Source organism: Macrotis lagotis, chromosome 1 (genome assembly GCF_037893015.1).
Source record: "Macrotis lagotis isolate mMagLag1 chromosome 1, bilby.v1.9.chrom.fasta, whole genome shotgun sequence".
NCBI lineage: Eukaryota > Metazoa > Chordata > Mammalia > Peramelemorphia > Peramelidae > Macrotis > Macrotis lagotis.
Genome location: NC_133658.1, coordinates 356,833,822 through 356,856,432, shown reverse-complemented (window position 1 = coordinate 356,856,432; position 22,611 = coordinate 356,833,822). Strand labels below are relative to the sequence as shown.

General features: G+C 38.9%; 1 protein-coding gene across 1 annotated transcript in view; it reads left to right on the top strand.

The window, feature by feature from the left end:
• The window catches only part of MMP24 (matrix metallopeptidase 24), a 51,943-nt gene that overhangs the window by 21,215 nt on the left and 8,117 nt on the right, over window positions 1-22,611 (top strand). Inside the window, exons 4-6 of the mRNA XM_074212081.1 lie at window positions 19,398-19,559; window positions 20,619-20,830; window positions 21,212-21,350. Of these exons, the coding sequence (XP_074068182.1) occupies window positions 19,398-19,559; window positions 20,619-20,830; window positions 21,212-21,350 (513 nt within the window). The remainder of the gene's footprint in view (window positions 1-19,397; window positions 19,560-20,618; window positions 20,831-21,211; window positions 21,351-22,611) is intronic.

Sequence of the window (22,611 nt, the reverse complement as noted above, 5' to 3'; positions counted from 1 at the left end):
GCTATCTATCAGAAGATGAGCAGCACGTTTCATCTTCAGTCCTTTGGAATCATGACATTGATCAACCAATCAGTAAACATGCATTAAACAACTGTTATGTGCCAGAAACTGGATAAGTTCTAAGGATTCAAAAAGAAGCAAAAACCAACCCCTTTCCTCAAAGAACTTTCAGTCTAATGGGGGAAATAACATGCAAATATATATATATATATATATATATATATATATATATATATATATATATGCAAAATAAGTTATAAAGAGGTAAACAGGAAATAATTATCATAGAGAACCAGAATTAAGCTTTCATAAATGTTGGAATTTTAATTGATATTTAAGGAATCCAGGGAAATCAGTAGACAGAGTTGAGTAGAGAGACTTCCATACAAGAGGGACAGCCAAGAGCTAAGAGAGGGTGGTCTTGTTCATAGAATAGTCCAGAGGGCAGAGTTGCTTTATCTAAGAGTATGTGTCAGAGAGTAAGATGTAAGGTGGGAAAGGTAAGAAAGGGCTTTGAATGCCAACAGAACAGATCAGGATTCTGAAGTTTTTCAAAGTTGTTTATTTTTTACAATTCTGTTGTTATTGTATTAATTGTTCCCCTGGCTCTCTCTGCATTAGTTCATGCCAGTCTTCACAGATTTCTCTGAACCCCTCTTTTTTATTGTTTCTTAAAACAGTAATATTCTCTCTTATACTCATATGCAATAATTTTTAACTACTCTTCATTTGATGGGCATCTCCATAGTTTCCCATTCCTTTTTATTGTAAATATAGAGAGCTTCTATAAATATATTTACATGAGCTCTTTCCCTCTTTCTTTAATTGCTTTGGGGTAGAAAGCTAATAGAGGTATTGCTGGGCAAAAGGAATGCCCAGCTTAATAGCTTTTTGGACATGGTTCCAAATTACTTTCCAGAAAGCCTGAGCAATTCATGTGGGAGCTTTTCAATAAGAAAGATGGTGTGTACATACATAGCTCTATATGGAATACCTGCAAAGCAGATGAAGGGTAATACCAGCTGAGGGGACCAGGAAGGTGGGGCTTGAACTAAGTTTTGAAGGGGCCTGGGATTTCCAAGAATTGGAAGTGAACGAGGGGATTTCTAGGATTGGTGGGGATCAGCCTTTGTAAAGACACAGAAACTGGAGTGGGATCCCATGTGTGAGGAAAAAGACACATGTACATGGCCCTGAGCAATTTGTTTAATTTCTCAGTGACCTAGGCAACTCCAAGACTTCTTATCAAGAGTTCCCAAAACTGGGACAGCTAGGTGGCACAGTGGATAGAGCACTGGCCCTGACCTCAGACCTAACAATTACCTAGCTGTGTGACCTCAGGCAAGTCACTTAACCCTATTGCCTTGCAAAAAAACAAAACAAAACAAAAAAAGAGTTCTCAAAAACCAATGAAAGCAGAGGTCAGGTCCCCAAAAGTTTGACTATTGGCTCCCTCAACCTTGGTTTGACTTCTTGCTCCTGGACTCTGCTCTCTCATTCCTATTTGCTCTCTCATTCCCCTCCAATCTGCCTACTCAGGAGTACAAATACAATATTTTTTTAAACAAGATTACATTTTTTTATGCAATAGATACTTCCCATCAAATATCCAAATAAATTTTTACAAAGTACATTCCTTGGTAGTGGGTGGATAGTGGGGGAGAGAATTATATTACTAATTATTAAAAGAAAGGAAAGATGTGTGGTTTAGAGTTATTAGTATATATGTGTCTGTAAGCATTGGCTGTTGTTTCTGAGTGGTGTTCCATTGCTTTTCCTTACTGACTATTCCTTACCCTTGCCTGTTTTTCTATGGGCCTTATTTCCCTCATTCTGCCTCTCTTGATACCCATCTTTAAGGATTTCTCTGAATTTTTCATATCTGTTATTCCTTATAGAACCATAATATTTCATTATTTCATGTACCACAGTTGGTTTGGTTATTGATCAATTATTTTGTTCCTAAAGTTTTGTCATCACAAATTATGCTGCTATGGATCTGTCCATTTAAATGGCCCTTTTCTTGCTAGCAGTAGTTGCTGACAGAGGACCCAGAGACAAGAAGACCTGAATTCAAATCCCATCTCAGACACATACAAGCTGTGTAACAATGACAAGTTATTTAACCTCTCTCAGACTCAGCATCTTCATTTTAAAAATGGAGATAATAATAGTGCTTACCTCACAGGCTTGTTGTGAGGATCAGATAAGATAGGTGATTCATTTTTTCAAATCTTTTAAAAATTTTTATTATTTATTTTTATCATTAAAAAAAATTGAGATCAAAATTCTCTCCCTTCCTCTAGCCCCTTCCACCCTTTGAGAAGGTAAGCAATATAATATCAATTATACATGTAAAATCATGCAAAGCATATTTTCACATTCATGTTGCAAAAATAAAAATAAAATGAAAAAATATACTTCCATTTTTACTCAATTCAGCAGTTCTCCTTCTGGAGATAAATAAAAAGTTTTTTTAATCACAAATCCTTTATTGTCTTTGATTCTTGCCCTGATCAGAGTAGCTAAGTCTTTCACAGGTGATCATTCTGATAATATTGCTGTTTCTGTATATGATGATTTCCTGGTTCTGCTTATTTCACTCTGCATCAGTTCATATAAGTCTTCCCAGGATTTTCTGAAACCATTCTGCTCTTTATTTCTTTTTTTTTAATTTTATTTTTGACCCAATTATATATAAAAACAACTTTAATATTCATTTAAAAAATTGGGGGTCCCAAATTCTCTCCCTCCCTCCTCTTCCTCTCTTTGCAAAGGCAAGTAATTTTATATAGGTTATTCATATGCTGTCTTGCAAAACATATTTTCTTATTAGTCATATTGTAAAAGAGAACACAGATCAAGAAGAAAAATCCAAGAAGAATAAAGTTTAAAAAAACAGGTAAGATTCTACCAGCACTCAGACTCCATCAGTTGTCCCTCTGAAGGTACAGAACATTTTTCATCATGAGTCCTTCAGAATTGTCTTGGATCATTGTATTGCTGAGAATAGCTAAATCATTCACAGATCTTTCATAGTCATAGTCATTCATAAGTCTTTTGAGGTTTTTCTGAATGAATATCCTGCTTATCATTTTTATAATAGCACGAGTATTCCATCATAACCACATAATCACATACCATAACTTGATTAGCCATTGTCCAAAGATGGACATCCCCTCGTTTTAATTCTTAATGATGACTAAAAGAACTTCTATAAATATTTTTGTACATATAGGTCTTTCCCCCCCATTTATTTATTTGTTTGTTTGTTTGTTTGTTTTTTCTTTTTCCCTTTTTTAAAAAAATATCTCTTTGGTATTGAGACTCAGTGGTAGTATTGCTAGGTCAAAGTATATGCACAATTTTATAGCTTTTGGGGCATAGTTCCAAATTGTTCTCCAGAATAGTTGGAACAGTTCACAACTCCAATAGTTCATTAGTACCCTTACTTTTTCATATCCCCTCCAGTATTTGTCATTTTCCTTTTTTATAATGTCAGCCAGTATGATTGGTGTCAGAGATGTTTTATTTGCATTTCTCTAATCAATAGTGATTGAAAGCATTTTTCCCATGGCATGGGAAGCTTTGATTTCTTCTTCTAAAGTTGCTCATTTATATCCTTAGACCATTTCTCAGTGGTGGAATAGCTTGTATCCTTATAAATTTGGTTCAGTTCCTTAAGTGTTTGAGAAATAAGGCCTTTATCTGAAAAACTTACTGTAAAAATAATTTCTCAGTTTACTGCTTTCCTAATTTTGGTTACATTAGATTTTTTGTGTAATCATGTAATCATGTGTAATTGTGTAATTCATGTAATCAAAATTATTCATTATACTTGCTGTGCTTTTTTCTCTTGTTTTATCATAAATTTTTCCCTTATTCATAGATCTGATAGATAACATCTTCCATTTTCCCCTAATTATGTCCAAATCATGTACCCGTTATCTGTGCATACAGTGTCAGATGTTAGACAATGCCTACTTTCTGCCAATCTGCTTTTCAATTTTTCCAGAAATTTTTGTCAGATGATAAGTTTTTACCCCACCCAATCTTTGGGTTTCTCAAACACTAGAATCCTCTGATCATTTGTTACTGTATATTGTATAACTTATCTATTCCACTGATTCATCACTCTATTTCTTAGCCAGTACCAGATTGTTTTGATGTTTACCCCTTGTAATATAGTTTAAAATCTGGTACTGCTAAATTGCCTTCCTTCATTGTTTCTTTGATATCTGCACTTTTCAGCTCTAAACAGCACTATATAAATGCTTGTATTTGTTATAACCCTATTCATGCAATCTCTGTATCAAAGAATGTAAATAACTTAGTCACTACTCTTGTATAATTCCATATTGTTTTCCATTGGTTGAAGGAATTCAACAGTGAATTACCAAACTTATCTTCCCACCACTTCTCCCATAATGAATTTTTCTATCATTTATCATCTTTTCTAGGTTGGTAGGAGTGAGGTAGTATCACAGGTTGTTGTGATTTGCATTTCTCTGTTATCAATGAATACAGAACATACTGTAAGGAGTCTCTTGATTGAGTGAATTTCTTCTTTGGAAAAAGGTTTGTTTGCATCCTTTAGCTACTTGTCTTCTGGGGATAAAAATCCTCTTTGATTTGTGGATGGAGTTTGACTCATACCATGTCTTCCCATGGCTAAGCCAGTCATGCTTTGATTGCAGGTGTTTTCTTCTATTTTTTCACTTTAGCAGCTGAATTTCATGGCCATTGAGAGCAGAGTCACGGAAAATGTCCTTTGGGCTTTACAGCTTGACCCAAATCAGAACGTTCAGGGAACCTCCCTGATTTTAGGGAATCTCCCCTCCTTTTAGACTTCACGCAGATCTGCCTCCATGACAATGATGAATGCCTTGACTGAGCTGATCAGTGATGTAGGCCCACTGACCTAAGTGGATGAAATGAGGACAGGAATCAAACCATGGAAATCATAGAGTGCTTTAAATGATTCCCAACCTCCTGAACACAAAACCCCACCTTTTTAACATTAATATTCTACTGTTGGGACACCATGGCATGGGAAGCATTGAATTCAATTCCCACTTTTGAAATGTTGCCTGTGTGACTGTGGACAAGTCACTTAACTCCTCAGTGTTCAAAGGAACTCTCTGAGACCACCTGTATTGACAAAAAGGAGTTCCCTGTACTAATGAAATCAAGGGTTCAGACAAAATGATACATACAGATATTCTTTGAAGCTGAGAATCATGGCACATCACTCTTTCAGAAGAGGGTGGCAGTGGGGTAGAGTGGATAGAGCCTTGGCTCTGGAGTTTAGGATGTGGGTTATCAAAAGCTAGCCTTTCCTTCTTCCTACTTCTGCGACATTGGGCCACTTACTTGATCTCCTTGCACGTCCCTTTCCTCATCTGTGAAGTGAAGTGATGGAAGAAGGTAGTATGTGATCCTGTCTAGTTATGACTCTATGATCCAAGGGGATCTAGTGGGAAAGGTATGTGGTGGGTGTATGTCAACTGCAGTGTGCTGTTGGTCATGATTGACATGTTGGGGATGTCACGAAAGATGTCCTACAGGAAGCCTGCTATAAGGCCTGTTTGTACAGTGACAGATAATAAATTACCTCAGCTCTACATTGATAGTAATCATTGAACTAGGAGACCTAAGAGCATGTTGGGGATGGAGCTGGGGTGGTCCTCTACAGAGAATTTAGAGAAAGACTACCTTTATAGAAGGGGTAGTGGGTGGGACTCTGCTCTGTAGAGAAGGGGGTGGGGCGGCTAAGCTGTAGGGCTAACAGATAGATTGATGCACAAACAGAATTCTATCCACAAAGCTGCAAAGGTCCTGATCTAAAACATTTAAGAATCGCAGCCTGAGATGGAATCTGGAAAAGACCAGGACTAAGTGAAGTCTGTAACGTGGATTAATCTTTCCCTCGTTTAAGAAATGAAAACAAGCTTAGTAGAAGCGTTCTAGGGATGGATACAGGTTGGTAGAAGAGGATGGGAATCCAACGTTAAGAATTGGACTGAGGGGCGGCTAGGTGGTGCAGTGGATAAAGCACCAGCCCTGGAGTCAGGAGTACCTGGGTTCAAATCCAGTCTCAGACACTTAATAACTACCTAGCCGTGTGGCCTTGGGCAAGCCACTTAACCCTGTTTCCCTTGAAAAATCCTAAAAAAAAAAATGAATTGAACTGACGAGTGATCCACATTTTGCACTGTCAAAGCACCTGGTGATCAGGACACTGGACCTGCAATCAATCAACACGCATTATTAAACTCATATCATTATTATTTCTAGATTCTGGGCAGCTAGGTGGCACAGTGGATAGAGCTCTGGCCCTAGAGTCAAGAGGACCTGAGTTCAAATGTGGCCTCAGACACTTAATAAATGCCTAACTGTGCATAAGCTTTGGCAAGTTACTCTTTTTTTTTTTGCAAGGCAATGGAGTTAAGTGGCTTGCCCAAGGCCACACGGCTAGGTAGTTATTAAGTGTTTGAGGCCGGATTTGAACTCAGGTACTCCTGACTCCAGGGACAGTGCTCTATCCACTGCATCACCTAGCCACCCCTGGGCAAGTTACTCTTAACCCCATTTCCTTAAATAAATACAATTTAAAAATTAAAAAAAAAAGAAATTTCTAGACTTACTTTGGACACTGATCCTCAGCTTCCCTCTCTGTCACAATAACTACTAACATTTACAGAACACCTACATTTTACAAATGCCAATTCTGGGATAATTGTTATTGTTCAATTGTTTTGATCATGTCCCCCTTATGGATTTTTTTTTTGCAAAGATACTGTAATGGTTTACCATTTCTTTCTCTAGCTCATTTTACATATGAGGAAACTGAAGCAAACAGAAGTGAAGTGACTTGCCCAGGATGACACAGATAGTAAGTGTCTATGGTCAAATTTGAACTCAGATCTTCTTGACTCTAGACTCAGCGCTCTAAACATGGTACTACTCTAGCTGCCTGTAAAATGGAGAGCTAATACCTTCAGTACTACTCTTACATTGGAGGAGACTCCAATGAAAATCCCCATGTAAAGCACAATATGTCAACTCTTGCTATTCATATGTTTGCCAAAACCAGGAACTATTCATTTGGTTTTGACTTTCTGTCCTCAATATAGTGTCTTATGTGTAGAAGTACTCACCAGATTAAAGTTAACAAGGAGAAAATCCCCAGAGGCAAAAGCAGGATGGAGCCCAATGGCTCACCACAAGGTTGAGGGCCGAGAGGCAGCAGGCAGGAAGTCAAGAGGAGGGAGGGGGTCAGTGAAGGACTAGGCAAGAGGTGGGGCTTGACCAACAGAGATTTCCAGACTTATAGATCTCAGAACCCTTCAATGCTCTTAAAAATTGAGAAACCTTCTTCCCACAAAGCTTTTGTTCATATGAATTAGATCTACTAAAATTATTGTATTAGAAATTTAAATGTCTTAGAATTTTAAAATCTTAAGAATTTGTTTTGAACTGGTAGCCCTCCTAAAAAGGGTCTCAAGAGAGCCCTTTTCAGATGACACTGAGAACCACTGAGCTAAACAAAGTGATTCTAGGGTCTCATGGACCTAGGGTCAAGAGGATCTATGTTCAAATCTGGACTTTAACACTAACTAGCTATGTAACCCTGGGCAAGTCATTTAGCTTTAGTTTCTCCAACTGTAAAATGGGGATAATAATGATATACCTATTTCCCAAGGTTATTGTAAGAATCAAATGAGATATTATTTGTAAAAAAGCACTTAGCATAGTAGGAACTGTTTCTATAAATACTTATTACTTTTCTTTCCCTGCCTTCATGGGCATGGGTCAGTTTTTAAGCTAGCCATGTGTCACTGGGTCCTGACTTCCAGCCTTACTCATCATTCTTTCTTTTTGCTGGAGATGTCTCTATGCTGTGACTACCACCACCATATTCTCTGTGGAACCCACAAGGTGGTGGGTGGTGAGTCTTCTCCCTGACTCGGGGCTCTGGTCTTTCTTGAAGAAAGGTCTCCACTGACCAAAGGAGCAGAAAGGTGGTAGGCTCGCCTTCAAGTACTCTTTTCTAACTCATGGCTTTCTTTTTTTTTTTTTAACTCATAGCTTTCTAAGCACACTGGACATGACCCTCATCTATGGGAATCAAAAATTTCCTTCATTAGAGACTTATCTTTAAGTCAGTAATGGAGACAAGGATGGATCTGGTGGGACAGGTCTGGTTGGGGTGTGCATAATAAAGCAAGGTCTGATGGCACTCAGGGGGGATGTCCAACTACAAGGGGAGCTGAAGTCTATGACCATGGAGTTTATTGCTTAAACAATTGCAAAGAGCCCTATATTTCAGTGTCTGTCATGGAGATAGTCTCAGTCTGACATTTTGGGATTAAGCTCCATTATCAGATATGTCTCTGGGATCACTTCTGTGGGATATGTTATCACAGCCCAGATTTCTTTCTAAATATTTATACTGTCCTGGCTTCCCTTAGAGATAAAGCAGTGAAGGACATGTGTAATCAATTAGTCAATAAGTGTTTATTTGTTATTCAGTTGTGTTCGACTCTGTGACCCCATTTGGGGTTTTCTTGGCAAAGATACTGGAGGAGTTTGCCATTTCCTTCTCTAGCTCATTCCACAGATAAGGAAACTGAGGCAAACAAAGGTGCAGTAACTTGCCAGGGTCACACAGCTTATAAATGTCTGAGGCAATTTGAATTCAGGTAAATGAGTCTTCCTGACTCCAGGTCTGGAACTTTCTCCACTGGGCTACCTAGGTGCCCTAAACATCTGTTCTCAGCTTTGTACTTAAGTGCTGGGGATAGAAAGAAAGGTAAACCAGAAGACAGAGAGGGAAAATCCCAGACCATCAAAAATTACTGCTGCCAGATACTTGGGGCCTTCCCTGCTGCCCCTTTCTACTCTCTCATATATGTACAGGTCCGTCTAGGACTCAAGTACACCGAAGCCAATGGCATCCAATGCAGAGTTGGGTTTTTTTCTCTTCTACAGACATGGTGCTGTTTTTATCTCAAGCTCACCCCCCCCCCATTGCTAACACTAAGAATCCGTCTGTTAGCTTCTTGGAAAATCAGCCAAATCTGACTTCCCACCTGCAAAGATTCCCCTTGGGGTTTGTGGTTACCTGCTTGTTTGATTGTAAACTCTTCTTACTTACCTTGCAAGGTGCTTTCCCCCTTTTTCCAGCTTTAATAGGTGACACTGGGTTATGAGGGGTGGTATGGTAAAGAACTGAGGGGAAAGCAATTTGAATGGGGGGTGGGGAAGCTATTTAATGTAAAGAGTAGATTCAATTGGCATAGCAAGGTACATAAGAGTCAAGGAGTTGACCTAATGACAATAATGATAATAGAGAAAGGGAATGGACCTATGATTTCATGGATATAAGGGACTCCCAGATGAGGAAATCCTCTCTACTAATACTGATTGGCACATGTTCTGCAATTTTCACTCTGAGAGTTGCCTAGAGTAGATGTGTCCCCTTTTCCTCCCACAGCATTCTGGAGTACTGCCTAAACCAGTTTGAAATGTAACTGGAAAATATTTAGCAAAAAAGTACAATAGACCATAAGTAATGTTAATATGTGCTTTTCTAAATCGATATATTGCTGCAGAAATCTTTATTATGGTTTAGTGGTCCTTTTTCTTTATTTTCTTTTAATAAATATTTTATTTTTCCCAATTACATGTAAAAACAATTTTAACATTTTTTAAATTTTATTTTATTTTAATTCTCATTTTGTACAAATGCTTTTTTTTACATTAATAAAATATTCTTGTTTAAGAGTAAACAAAATACCCCCCCATGAATATAGACTTGCTTGGGTGATAAAGTAAAGGGGAGAGAAAAAAATTAAAATTAAAAAAATAATAGTAATAATTGTAGGTCTGGCCAGGTAGCGCAATAGACGAAGCACCAGCCCTGGAGCCACAAGCATCCAAGCCCACATCCAGCCCCATAGACCCAATAATCACCCATCTGTGTGATATGCAAGCCACCTGAACCCCACTGCCCTGCAAAAACCTAAAAGAAGAAAAAAAAGATCCAAAATAAAATAAAATAGTAATAATAGTAGGGGTGGCTGGGTGGCAGACAGAGCATTGGCCCTTGAGCCAGGAGCACCCAGGTCCAAATCCAGCCTCAGACACCCAAAGATCACTCTGCTATGTGGCCCCAGGCAGGCCACCCAGCACCATTTGCCCTGCACCCTCCCCCAAATAATAATAACAAAAAATGTGCTTCAGTCTTTGTTCCAAAACCAACAACTCTGTCATGGGTGGATCACATTCTTTATGATAAGTCCATCACAAAAGTTACTTCCATATTTTTCCACCATTGCCATTGTTGATCGCAACTCCCTCCTTTCTTATTTCTCCACTACCATATACTATATTTTCTCTCTCCTTTCACTCTGACTCTGCTGTAGGGTCACTGAGTGGCGCAGCAGACAGATCCCTGGTCCTGGGGCCAAGAGGCCCTGAGCCCCCATACCACCCCTTAGGCCCAGAATCCACCTGGCCCTGTGGTCCTGGGCAGGCCTTCCAATCCCAGCCCCTTGCAAGAAGTAAGAAAGAAAATGTGTTATAGCTGACCACTCTCCCCCCATGGTCCATCCTCTCCTCCTTTATTCACATCCTCACCCCTTCCCCCTGCTCCCCCCTCCTTCTTACTCCAGTTGTCTATACCCCATTGAGTATATATGCTGTTTCCTCTCCTAGCCACCTCTGATGAGAGCAAAGGTTCCCTCATTCCCCCTTACCTCCCCCCTTCCATATCATTGCAATAGCTCATTGTAATACAAAAAAATCTTATTATATGAAATATCTTGGCTTATTCCCCCTCTCCTTTTTCTTTCTTCCATTACATTTCCCCTTTTTTCTATTGACTCCATTTTCACACCATATTTTATCTTCAAATTCAGCTTTCTCCTGTGCTTCAACTATAAAAGCTCCCTCTACCTGCCCTATTAACTGAGAAGGTTCATATGAGTATTATCAGTGTCATTTTTCTATGCAGGAATACATGCAGTTCATCATCATCAAGTCCCTCATATTTTCCCCTCTCCTCCAATCTCCATGCTTCACCTGAATCCTGTATCTGAAGATCAAACCTTCTGCTCAGCTCTGGTCATTCCAACAGGAACATTTGAAATTCCCCTGGTTCATTGAAAGTCCATCTTTTTCCCTGGAAGAGGACATTCAGCCTTGCTGGGTAGTTCATTCTTGGCTGCATTCTAAGCTCTTTTTGCCTTCCAGTATATTATATTCCAAGCCCTACTAGCTTCCAATGTAGTTGCTGCTAAGTCCTGTGTGATCCTGACTGCAGCTCCACGATATTTGAACTCTGATCTTCCGGCTGCTTGTAATATTTTCTCTTTGACTTGGGAGTTCTGGAACTTGGCTATAATATTCCTAGGGGTTGGTTTTTTTGGGATCTCTTCCTCGGGGGGATCGGTGGATTCTCTCCATTTCTATTTTGCCCTCTGCTTCTAAAATATCAGGGCAATTTTCCTGTAGTAATTCTTTGAAAATGATGTCAAGGCTCTTTTCCTGATCAAGACTTTCAGGTATTCCAATAATTTTCAAATTATCTTTCCTAAGTCTGTTTTCCATATCAGTTGTTTTTTCAATGAGATATTTTACATTTTCTTCTAATTTTTCATTTTTTTGGTTTTGAAGTATTGATTCCTGATTTTTTTAAAAAAGCATTTTGTGTTCTAAATCCCCTCCTTTCCTCTTTTTTTCCCCTCATTGAGAAGGCAATCAATTTGATACATGTTATATATGTTCAGTTATGCCAAAACATATTTCCATATTTGTCATGTTTTGAAGGAAAACACAGACAAAAAAACCTAAGAAAAATAAAGTTTAAGAAAAGATGCTTCAATCTGCATTTAGACTCCATTTCTAGTTAGGCCCTTTTTTTATTTGAGTTTGCCATCATTGGCCTTGAGCAGGTTAATGGACTTGGCCAATTCACGCTGCCTTCACAGGCCTTCCTGGCTCCAAAGTCAGCTTTGCTGTTCACTTATAGCAGATTCTTTGTGGCCCCCAGTACACCAGGGCCCTCTATCCTCCAGGCTCCTAGTCTACTATACTGTATCATACCACCACCATCATCATAATGAGGATGTTAATGATGAAACAACTGCAATTCATGTATCATTTTCAGATTTGCAGGGAAGTAGGGTAGAACAGTGACTTTAAAGTCTGTAAGAGCTGAACTCAAATCCTTCCTTCAACACATATGGTCTGTGTGACATTTTCTGTGAGATGGAATAAAGAATAAATATACCTAATAGAATTCATTGTTGTCTTGAGTGCTTATGCAGGTCCTAGGAATTCTTTATTCACATCTATGGAGACCTACACACTGATTTAGTTTCTGAGGTTTTTCAAGGGTGTCGCTGAGTTTGAATGATATAAGCAAAGCACATGGTTTTCAGAGTAGCCTCCAAGATTGAACCTGATCAAAGTAAACCAAGAAGTTGGGACTTCGAGGGTTAAATGGCATGTGGTAAATGCTCCTTGAACAGAGACTTAGTGATCATTGAATAGGTAGCAGGCAAATGGGTTTTTGATTTTTATTTCAATGAAAAGCTTTCTCAGTAATTACAGAGGTCTGATAATTTCTCCATAGCATTCATAAAGAGAAATTAAACTGGCTAAAAAATGTCTTTATCTGTGCTGGTTGAATTGGGGAAATTCTTGAGAAGTGATCTGAGTTTTTGTGATCCAGATAGACTACTGTGGAGGAACTGGACCCTCTTCTTCAAGTAATGATGATAAGCAAATGCAGTTCATTTTCCTAAAACATAGTCTTGGGAGACCTGAGAATAATTTCCATGAAAATGAATCCAAAGTTAAAATACTTAGGGGAAGGGTTGGCTTGGATGCACTTTGATGTTCTTATCTGTGAAATGAGGAAGTTCTAGTAGAAAATGAGTAAAGACTTTTTGAGTTCTGAGCTCTATGATCCTATTATCTGTTTCTAAGAAAAAAAGGTCACCCACTGCATCCTGAACCATTGTCAGTCACCTTGACTTCTATCTAGCCAATGGCCTCCAATGACTTGGAAAGAGTGTGAGGCTGATGACTGTACAACTCTGCTTCACTTAAATCTATTTTCCATAAAAATAAAGACATCACTGTCTTCATGAACAAAGGATGAAAGCAGCAACAACCACCTATCTCACCCCCAAATACATGTCCAATCCATTTTATTTGGTCTTCTTACTTGAATTTACATTTCTGTGGTTTTGAAAGCAGGCAGTTCTGTGACAGATGCTCAAGGACAGAATGAAGGAAGCATCTTATAGGTGCTTAAAGAACCCCCACCCCAGGTGTTCACGTGGACTATTTGTGTCCTACCTGTGGTAGAGCATCCCCAAGCTCGTATTGGGCTGATCAGCCTCAGTTGGATACATTATAACTTATCTCTAATGTAGTGATGTCATTTTGGTTTTCTTAAATAATGAAAGACAAGAACCAACCAACTGTGCTAAGTAAGCACTTTTCAAATATTATCTCATTTGATACAACAGTCTATTATTATTCCCATCTTACACTTAAGGAAACTGAGGTAGAGAAAGTTTAATGATTTGCCCAAAGTCACATAGCTAGTGTCTAAAGCCATATTTGAACTTGGGTCTTCTTGACTCCAGACCCAGCTTTTTTATTTCTTGTACTACCTGTCTGCCTTAAAGTGATCCCACTGCATATCACAGCATCATCATCATCATCATCATCATCATCATCATGATCTGTCAGTGAGGAAATGATAATCAAATAACTGATTTAGGTGCATTTGTTTATAAAAATGGAAGAGTATATGTTGGTAATTCAGGACTTGGTCTTCACTACCCAGAATTTCAGATGATTTATCTGTAAGGAATCCAGACTTTGTAATCAGTGCAGATTATGTAAGAAAATAGTAGAAATTGTGCAACACATCTGATAAAGGGTACAAAAATTTAGTATTTGCTGAATCTTCAATCTGGTATTTAGCACTATTTACTCAAAGTTCACTATTCTTCATAAATTAACAGATGGTTAATCTTGCTGCAAATGTGAACCCTCAAAACACCATTGGATATTCAATAAGTAAACTAACATGGGAGTATTATCCTGGACAAAATTGTTACCCCATATTACCAGGTCATGTGACATTGATTCATAAAAATTGAAGAACTAAGAGATTATTGACAATGCTATACTGAATACTCATACTCACCCAGCTATGTAGTATGAAAAGCCACGAAAATTAAGACACTGAGAGGAAGGAATCAAAGCTGGGTGGGGAAAAAATGAAGTAATCTCACCTTTGTTGTACTCCCTGTTGCTGGAGATGATTTCAATGAGTCTAGAGAGGATGAGTTCACATTCCAATATTTTTATTCAATTATGAAAATTATTTCATTTTTCCCCTTTTAAAATTCGATTTTATTTTTATTTTTAGCTCTGAATTCCCTCCCCTCCACCACTCTATTTTTTTTTTTGCAAAGCAATTGGGGTTAAGTGACTTGCCAAGGGTCATACAGCTAGTGTCAGTTATCTGAGTCCAGATTTGAACTCTGGTCTGCCTGACTCCAGAGCAGTACTCTACTACATCACCTAGGTACCTCCCCCCACCCCAAGCCCTTTCTAATTGAGAAAGTAAGTAAAACAAAACTCATTATAAGCATGTATACTCAGATAAAACAAATTCCTTTATTGGCCATGTCCCCCCCCCAAAAAAAAAGCAAAACAAAACTTAATCTGCCCTCTGAGTCCATCAGCTCTCTATCAGGAAGTGGGTAGTATGTTTCATGAGTTCTCTGGATTTATGGTTGCTCATCATATGTTCCTAAGTTTTTCAAAGTCATTTGTCTTTATAATATTGTTTCCATTGTATAAATTATTCTTGTGTTTCTACTCATTTTACTTTGCATCAGTTCATATAGATATCCCCAGATTTCTCTAAAATCATCCCCTTTATCACTTCTTATACACAATAGCATTTCCAACACATATTTAGACGTCATAACCTATACCATTCCACAATTAATGGGCACCCCCTAGAGCTTCTAATTCTTATCTACCACAAAAAAGAGCTGAAAAAGCAGTCATTTTATCCATCTTCCCAATAGTTTTCAGTACCTTAAATGAAAGAATAATTGCAGGGTAGTGACTTGTTCTAGGACTTTTTTTATGTGAATTCTATAGGAAAAGGATGAGAAGCAACAGATAACAACAATATTAATGATAACTGACTTGATCATTAACAATAGCACTTTATAAACATTAGCTCTTATGAGCTTCAAAAAAATCTGTGAGATAGGTACTAGAAATATCTTTTTACAAATGAGGAAATTCAGGCAGAGTAATTTGCCCAGTCATAAAGCCAGGAAGCAATTCCAAGGTAGGAAACTGGGAGCAGCCACAGCAGTAGGAACAAGATTAAGAGGAGGATATTCCAATCATAGATTTTGATTAAATTACAGATTTAGAACTGGAAGGATTCTTGGAGATCACCTAGTCTAAAGTCCTCATTTTACAGAGGTGGAAACTGGAGTTCTAGAAAGTCAGTAACTTGTCCCAAACCCTACAGGTTCTAAGTAGCAAAAGTCTGGTTTCAAATCCAGGTCTTTGAATTCAAATCCTAGGCTGCTTTACCTTCAACCACTACCCCAAGGATCCCTTTGGGATGTAATGGTGTGAAAGACTCTGTCATTTTAACAGGCCTAAAGCTCCCTATTCATTTCTGTCTTTATGAATGTTGTTAAGATCACTGGGTTTGTAATCAGGAAGACTTATCTTCGCAGGTTCAAATCTAGTGTCAGATACTCAGTAACTATGTAATTCTGGGCAAGTCACTTAAACCCACTTGCCTCATTTTCCTCATTTGTAAAATGAACTGGAGAAGGAAATGGTACATCACCTCAGTATCTTTGCCAAAAAAATCCAAATGGGGTCACAAAGATATGAACAAGACTGCAATGACTGAACAACTATCTTTTTTTTTTCTTGCAAGGGAATGGGGTTAAGTGGCTTGCCCAAGGCCACCGAGACTGGATTTGAACCCAGATACTCCTGACTCCAGGGCCAGTGCTTTATCCACTGCACCACCTAGCCGCCTCCTGAACAACTATCTTTTAAGTTGATCTGCTTAGTTGTTTTTAAGAATTACATATTGGAGAATTCTTTTGAAAATATACTAGAGATTTGTCATGATATTTCAAAGTAAAATTCACTAAAAAAAAATGACAAAATCTCATGAGGACATGACTGTCTCTCCCCTTCTCCCTCAGATGCAACTTCTAAAGGCAGAACTATCTAGATTAGGCTTCTGGTCTTGTGTTTCTGGACAGCTTCCAAACCCTATTGTCCTCCCTGCTCCCTTCTCTCCCCAGAATTAACTAACTGTATTATCAAAAGGAGGAGCAAGAGTTATTCTTAAATATTATTTGGTTTAAATAGTAGATTTGTTAATTTATATGACAAATTTCTAACAATATATCATATTCAAAAATTGCACTTCACTTTTATGACAGTTTAAACTCAGACAGAAAAAGCATAAATTAAAATATAATTATAAAATTAAAATGTGTCTATACACAAACTATCCAGCCTTTAGCATAGCATTACAAACTAGAAGACACCATTCTATATTGTATAATTAACTAGTCTGCATGTGCATTTTGATGGTGATCTTTAAATGGGAGAATTTTTTTTAGGCTTTTTTGCAAGGCAAATGGGGTTAAGTGGCTTGCCCAAGGCCACACAGCTAGGAAATTATTAAGTGTCTGAGACCAGATTTGAACCCAGGTATTCCTGACTCTAGGGCCGGTGCTTTATCTGCTGCACCACCTAGCTGCCCCAAATGGGAGAATTTTTAAATTTAAATTTATTATAGTTATAGTTATAACATTAATGACTATGATATATGTATAAAAACAAATTTGAAGACATAGTGACTCAATTTGTGAATTATTAAGACTTTGGGGAAAGCATCTAATAAAGTACTTATTAGAAATACTAAGAGCAAATACAGGACATCAAAAGCAGTTAACTCTTTGAACATTGAAGGTATTAATATACCTAATATATACCTAAAACTGATGTTTAAATATTCTCAAATTGAAATGGACTATATTTTCATGTTTTTAAACCTGAGATATCAAAAGAAAATTCCTATATTCAGTGACAATGTTTGGTACTCATCAGCTCAAAAAATTAAAATATTACTATCAATAATATATATGCAAGTTTTTTTACTGCAAATAACTGCTAACATAGCATCAATCATTGATCACTTTCAAGTTAGTATTTCATGATGATGAAGAAAGATCCAGTCTATACATGCATGTTGGTACATATGTTATTATTAAACTTATCACTCATAACAACATATTCAGTCAGTTGTATATATTATACTTCCAAATGACTCAGGACATTTAGCAATGAGTGATCAACTGCAATCTTTTAAACTAGTATAAAATTCAGGGCAAGCAGAACAGGTTGGATGAATATGGAACATTTTCTGATACAAAAACATCAAATGGGGAATCTATCCGGAACTATTTTATCTAATCCAAGACAATTGGCAAGGTTAATTTAGGGAGACTCAGACATTCTCATTCCCCTTAAAAAATAGATAATATTTATTTAGTTGTATAGTCTAATCATAATTATTTTGCTTTATTATTCACATTTCATTTTTACTTTAATTCTTTGTGCCCAGAATGAGTAGAGTCCTCCAAAATTCAAGATCCCCAGGGGTGTGAGGCCTGGAGCAGAGACCCTGCTTGCCCAGGACTACATATTAATAAATAGCATTTTCTCTCCTGACACAGTTTTCCAGGACTAAGGGAGAAGTGTTATGAAAGGAGACAGAAAACAAGACAGTTTGCTCAATAATTGGACAAAAACTCCATGAAATCCATGGTTACCCATCGAAGCCTAGCACTTGGTGCTGAGGGGAAGACAAAGTAGAATAGGTCCTTGCTTTCTGCTGTCCTGCATCTAGTTGGGAAAATAGGATATGACCATGAATAATTATAATCCAGAATATTTTTGTGATCAACATTAGTTATTATTTTTCTCTATCTCTAAACATCATCCACTCACTTATTTGACATTAGTACAGAATGCTTTGCTGAACACTGGTTGAGATACATGGATAAAGAAACCATGGCCCCTGCCCTCAAGGAGCTTACAGCCTGGTAGAGGGGATAAGGGAATGCAAAATTTACGTGGGAGTAAGAGGGACAGTTAGAGCAATGGATGGAGAAATGGTCTCAGAATCAGGAATATCTGAGTTCACATTCTTACTCTGATACAAAATGACCCAGCAGCCTTGGACAATTGATTTGGATTTGTATAATGGCCTTGGACAATTCATTGGGATCCTTAGTGTCCCTGTCAATTCTTTTTTTTTATTTATTTTAATTTTTTTAGGGTTTTTTTTGCAAGGCAGTGGGGTTAAGTGGCTTGCCCAAGGCCACACGGCTAGGTAATTATTAAGTGTCTGAGGTCAGATTTGAACTCAGGTACTCCTGACTCCAGGGCCGGTGCTCTATCCATTGCGCCACCTAGCTGCCCCTCTGTCAATTCTTTAAGACTATAAGCTGAGGGACAGCTAGGTGACACAATAGATAGAGCACCGGCCTTGGAATCAGGAGGACTTGAGTTCAACTCCTGCCTCAGACAATTATTAACTAGCTGTGTGACCATGGGTAAATTGCTTAATCCCATTGCCTTGCAAAACAAACAAAAAGTTAATTGGCAGAGGTTGGTGGGAGGGAAAGAAAACATCGTTTTTAGTTTGAGTCTTTATACTTGGAAATTGGCAAACATTACAAAATCAAAATTTGATTTATTGTTTTGTTGATTGTCTATCTAGACTTTAGAAAGTAATGGAGAGGGATGGCTAGGTGGCGCAGTGAAGCACTGGCCCTGGAGTCAGGAGTACCTGGGTTCAAATCCGACCTCAGACACTTAATAATTACCTAGCCGTGTGGCCTTGGGCAAGCCACTTAACCCCATTGCCTTGAAAAATCTAAAAAAAAAAAAAAAAGAAAGAAAGTAATGGAGAAATATAAGTAATGCAGATTTAATTTAAAAGTGTGTCATGAATTTCTCCCTCAGAGAGCTAGTTGTTAGACGTTCACCAGCATACCACTACTGCTGGACCATTTGTAAGTTAAAATGAACCTTGTATGACCTTCAGTGCCTACATTTGGGTGGGTTAAAGTGCTTTCCCTGGGGTAACTGAACCTGTCTTTTCTACTTCTGGACCAGGCCTTAGTTACAGGTCTATAAATGTCAGAGAATGTGGCTGAGCTGGAAGTTGTCCTTGGGTTCCCTCTGGAGGGGTGCAGGCAACTGACTGGTATTGTCATCTGTCCCTGCAGGGAACGACCTCTTCCTAGTTGCTGTGCATGAGCTGGGACATGCATTGGGACTGGAGCACTCCAATGACCCCAGTGCCATCATGGCCCCCTTCTACCAGTACATGGAGACGCACAGCTTCAAGCTGCCCCAGGATGACCTGCAGGGAATCCAGAAGATCTATGGTTAGTGGAGGGGAGGTTGGATGGAAAATATGTTCCTTTGATGTGAAGGGTGGTTAGGGGACCTTATTCTATAAGGCACCAAGGTCAGAACAAGGACCTATGGAGAGAAATTACAGAGACAGATTTCAGCACAATATAAGAAAAAAATTTCCTAAAAACCAAAAACTGTCCCAAAGTAGAATAAGCTGCCTTGGTAGGTAGTGAGTTCCCCATCACTTTAAGCAGGTCTTTAGCCAGAGGCTGGATGATCCCTTGCTGTCAAGGGTTCAGGAAGAGGATGAATTAATCAGTTCCTCTCAGTTCTGAGCTTCTGTGATTCCAAGGCAACAAGGACACCTTGATTTTGGCAATGGGAGTGCTGGGAAACAAAAAAGGACCTGAGTTGATACCTGGTACCTCCAAAAGAGAAGTTGCAGAACCCCAGGACTGGGTTGGGCTGAGAGGACTTTGAAGTAGAAAATGACTTGGATGGAGAATCGACACCTTAATTCTGAGCCTGCCACTTACTAAGAATGCAACCAGGAGCAAGCCATGACTTTGAAAAAAAAAAATCTAAGTGATAATTTTTTCTTTTTTGTTGCTGTCACATGTTGCTGTCACTGTTCTAGAAGTATAATTAGACAAATTAAACTGACACATTGGCCTGAAAAACAAACATGTCAATCAATGAATACCTCATTCTTCACCTATAGTTCCCGCGAAAGAGAGGAGGGGGGTATTAAACTTCTGAAGTTATAGTTTATCATCATTAATCAGAATTCTTGCTGTCTTTTGATGGTGCTTTCCTTTATATTTTTGTCACATTGTTTCTTTGCACATTTGTTTCTCTTTCAGAATTAGATGATATAAAGAGAAGAAAGCTCTTTGAATTTCACCTCCATTTGGAGGCAAGAACTATTGTGCCCATTTCCCAGAGGAGATAAAGAGTCCAACCACAGAGAGAAAAGAACTTACTCAAACTTAGTTAACTTGTAGGCATCCTGGTTCCCATTTAAGGAGTGGCTGGAGTTCCCATTCATTTAAGAAGTTTATATCTCAATTTCATTCTCTCCTCTCCAGGTCCTCCTGCTGAACCCCTGGAACCCACCCGACCCCTCCCCACACTCCCTGCCCGCCGGATTCACTCCCCTGAAAGGAAGCATGAGCGCCAGCCCAGGCCACCAAGGCCACCACTGGGAGACCGGCCATCCACCCCCGGTACAAAACCGAACATCTGTGATGGCAACTTCAATACTGTAGCTCTTTTCCGGGGCGAGATGTTTGTATTCAAGGTATGCCTCTCTGGGGTTGCTAACCTGTGCCTAGACAGATTCCCCAGGCAGGGAAGTGGGAAAGGCCGTTGGGCTGGGAGGAAGTAGGAGTCTTGAGCTTGGAGTCAGAACCTCAGGCTGGTTCTCCTCATGGCTTTGCTGCCAGCTTGGTGTGTAAACTTTGACCCAAGTCTTCTGTTCTCTGTTCTCTGTAAAATGGGGAGGAGAGTTCCTGGCCAGTTTTCCTCCTAGGAGGTGTAATATCTGACCAATCATTGTTAGGTTGGGTTCTCTGAGAGAGTGAAGACTTCCCTTACCCATTTTACAGAGCTCCTGGAGGTTGGGGGCCCAAGGTGCGACTGGCGTGGGCTCCCTTCCCCAGAGTCCACCCTTTTCCCTCAGGACCGCTGGTTTTGGCGTCTGCGAAATAATCGGGTTCAGGAGGGCTATCCTATGCAAATTGAGCAGTTCTGGAAGGGATTGCCATCTCGCATTGATGCTGCCTATGAGAGGTCTGATGGGCGATTTGTCTTCTTCAAAGGTATTTGGGGGACTTTCTTCTTAGCCTTACAGGAGCGAACCCTAACACTTTGGACTGTGAACAAGTCAACTGGCATTTATAGAATCTCTTCTTGTATACCACTGTATCATTTCTTTTTTTTTTTTTAGGTTTTTGCAAGGCAATGGGGTTAAGTGGCTTGCCCAAGGCCACACAGCTAGGTAATTATTAAGTGTCTGAAGCTGGATTTGAACCCAGGTACTCCTGACTCCAGGGCTGGTGTGCTATCCACTGCGCTACCTAGCTGCCCCCACCACTGTATTGTCTCAATGTTAACAATCTGGGAAAGACAAAGAAAGAGCAGGTCTTTGTCCTATCCTCAGAGAGTTAGCATAAATGGAGGGGCAACAAGACTTAAGACACACTGATCTGTTAGAACAAGAAAAGAGATAGGAGACAAATTTGAGAGCCAGATTGTAGGGGTCAGAGAGAGTCCAAGGCCAAAGCAGTTAAGAGAGATCAACTTTATGGTTCTAAAAGATGGGAGATATTGCTGCAGAGGAGATAGGGAGATCATTATAATAAATTACAATATTTCCTAATCATCTTAAGTCAGAGTAGTCATCTTTTTCAATGGATAATGATAATAATAGTGACTAATTTTATGTAGTGCTTTAAAGTTTTGTGAAATATTTTACATACATTGTCTTATTTAATCATGATCTGGACCCTGAAGTATGGGTAGGATGAGGATGGTAGGGGAAAGGAGCAAGGAAGGAAAGGCACTCTAGGCAAGAGTCTCAGCATGGATAAAAGCATAGAGGCCAGAGGCAGCCTGGTGACCTTTTCAGAGAACACGAAGGAGACAAACCTAACTGGAATGAAGAATTTGAATGAGAGGGAGTGGAAAGCAAAACTAGGAAAAGAGAGTGGGATCAGATGATGGAGAGGCTGAAATGTCAGACTGAAGTGTATGCATTTTATCAAATAAAGGCAATGGAAAAATCATCAGGAGTAGGAGTAGGAGTGGGAGAGATCAGAAGAAGTCAGAAATTATGAGGATGGGACCATAGGAGTGAAGAGGAGGTGGCAAATCTGAAAAAAATAAAGGAAATACCAAGATTGGGTGGTGAGAGACTAGACAGAAACATGAGAGACACACATTCAAGATTTTACAGGACCATCTTGATTTCAAGAAAAAAAAATGAACGATCTCATGTATTATGGAAAGAGCATTTGGAAAGAAGAGACACAGGTTCAGCTCTGCTACTTCCTACTTTATGCACCCTGGCAAAATCCCTTC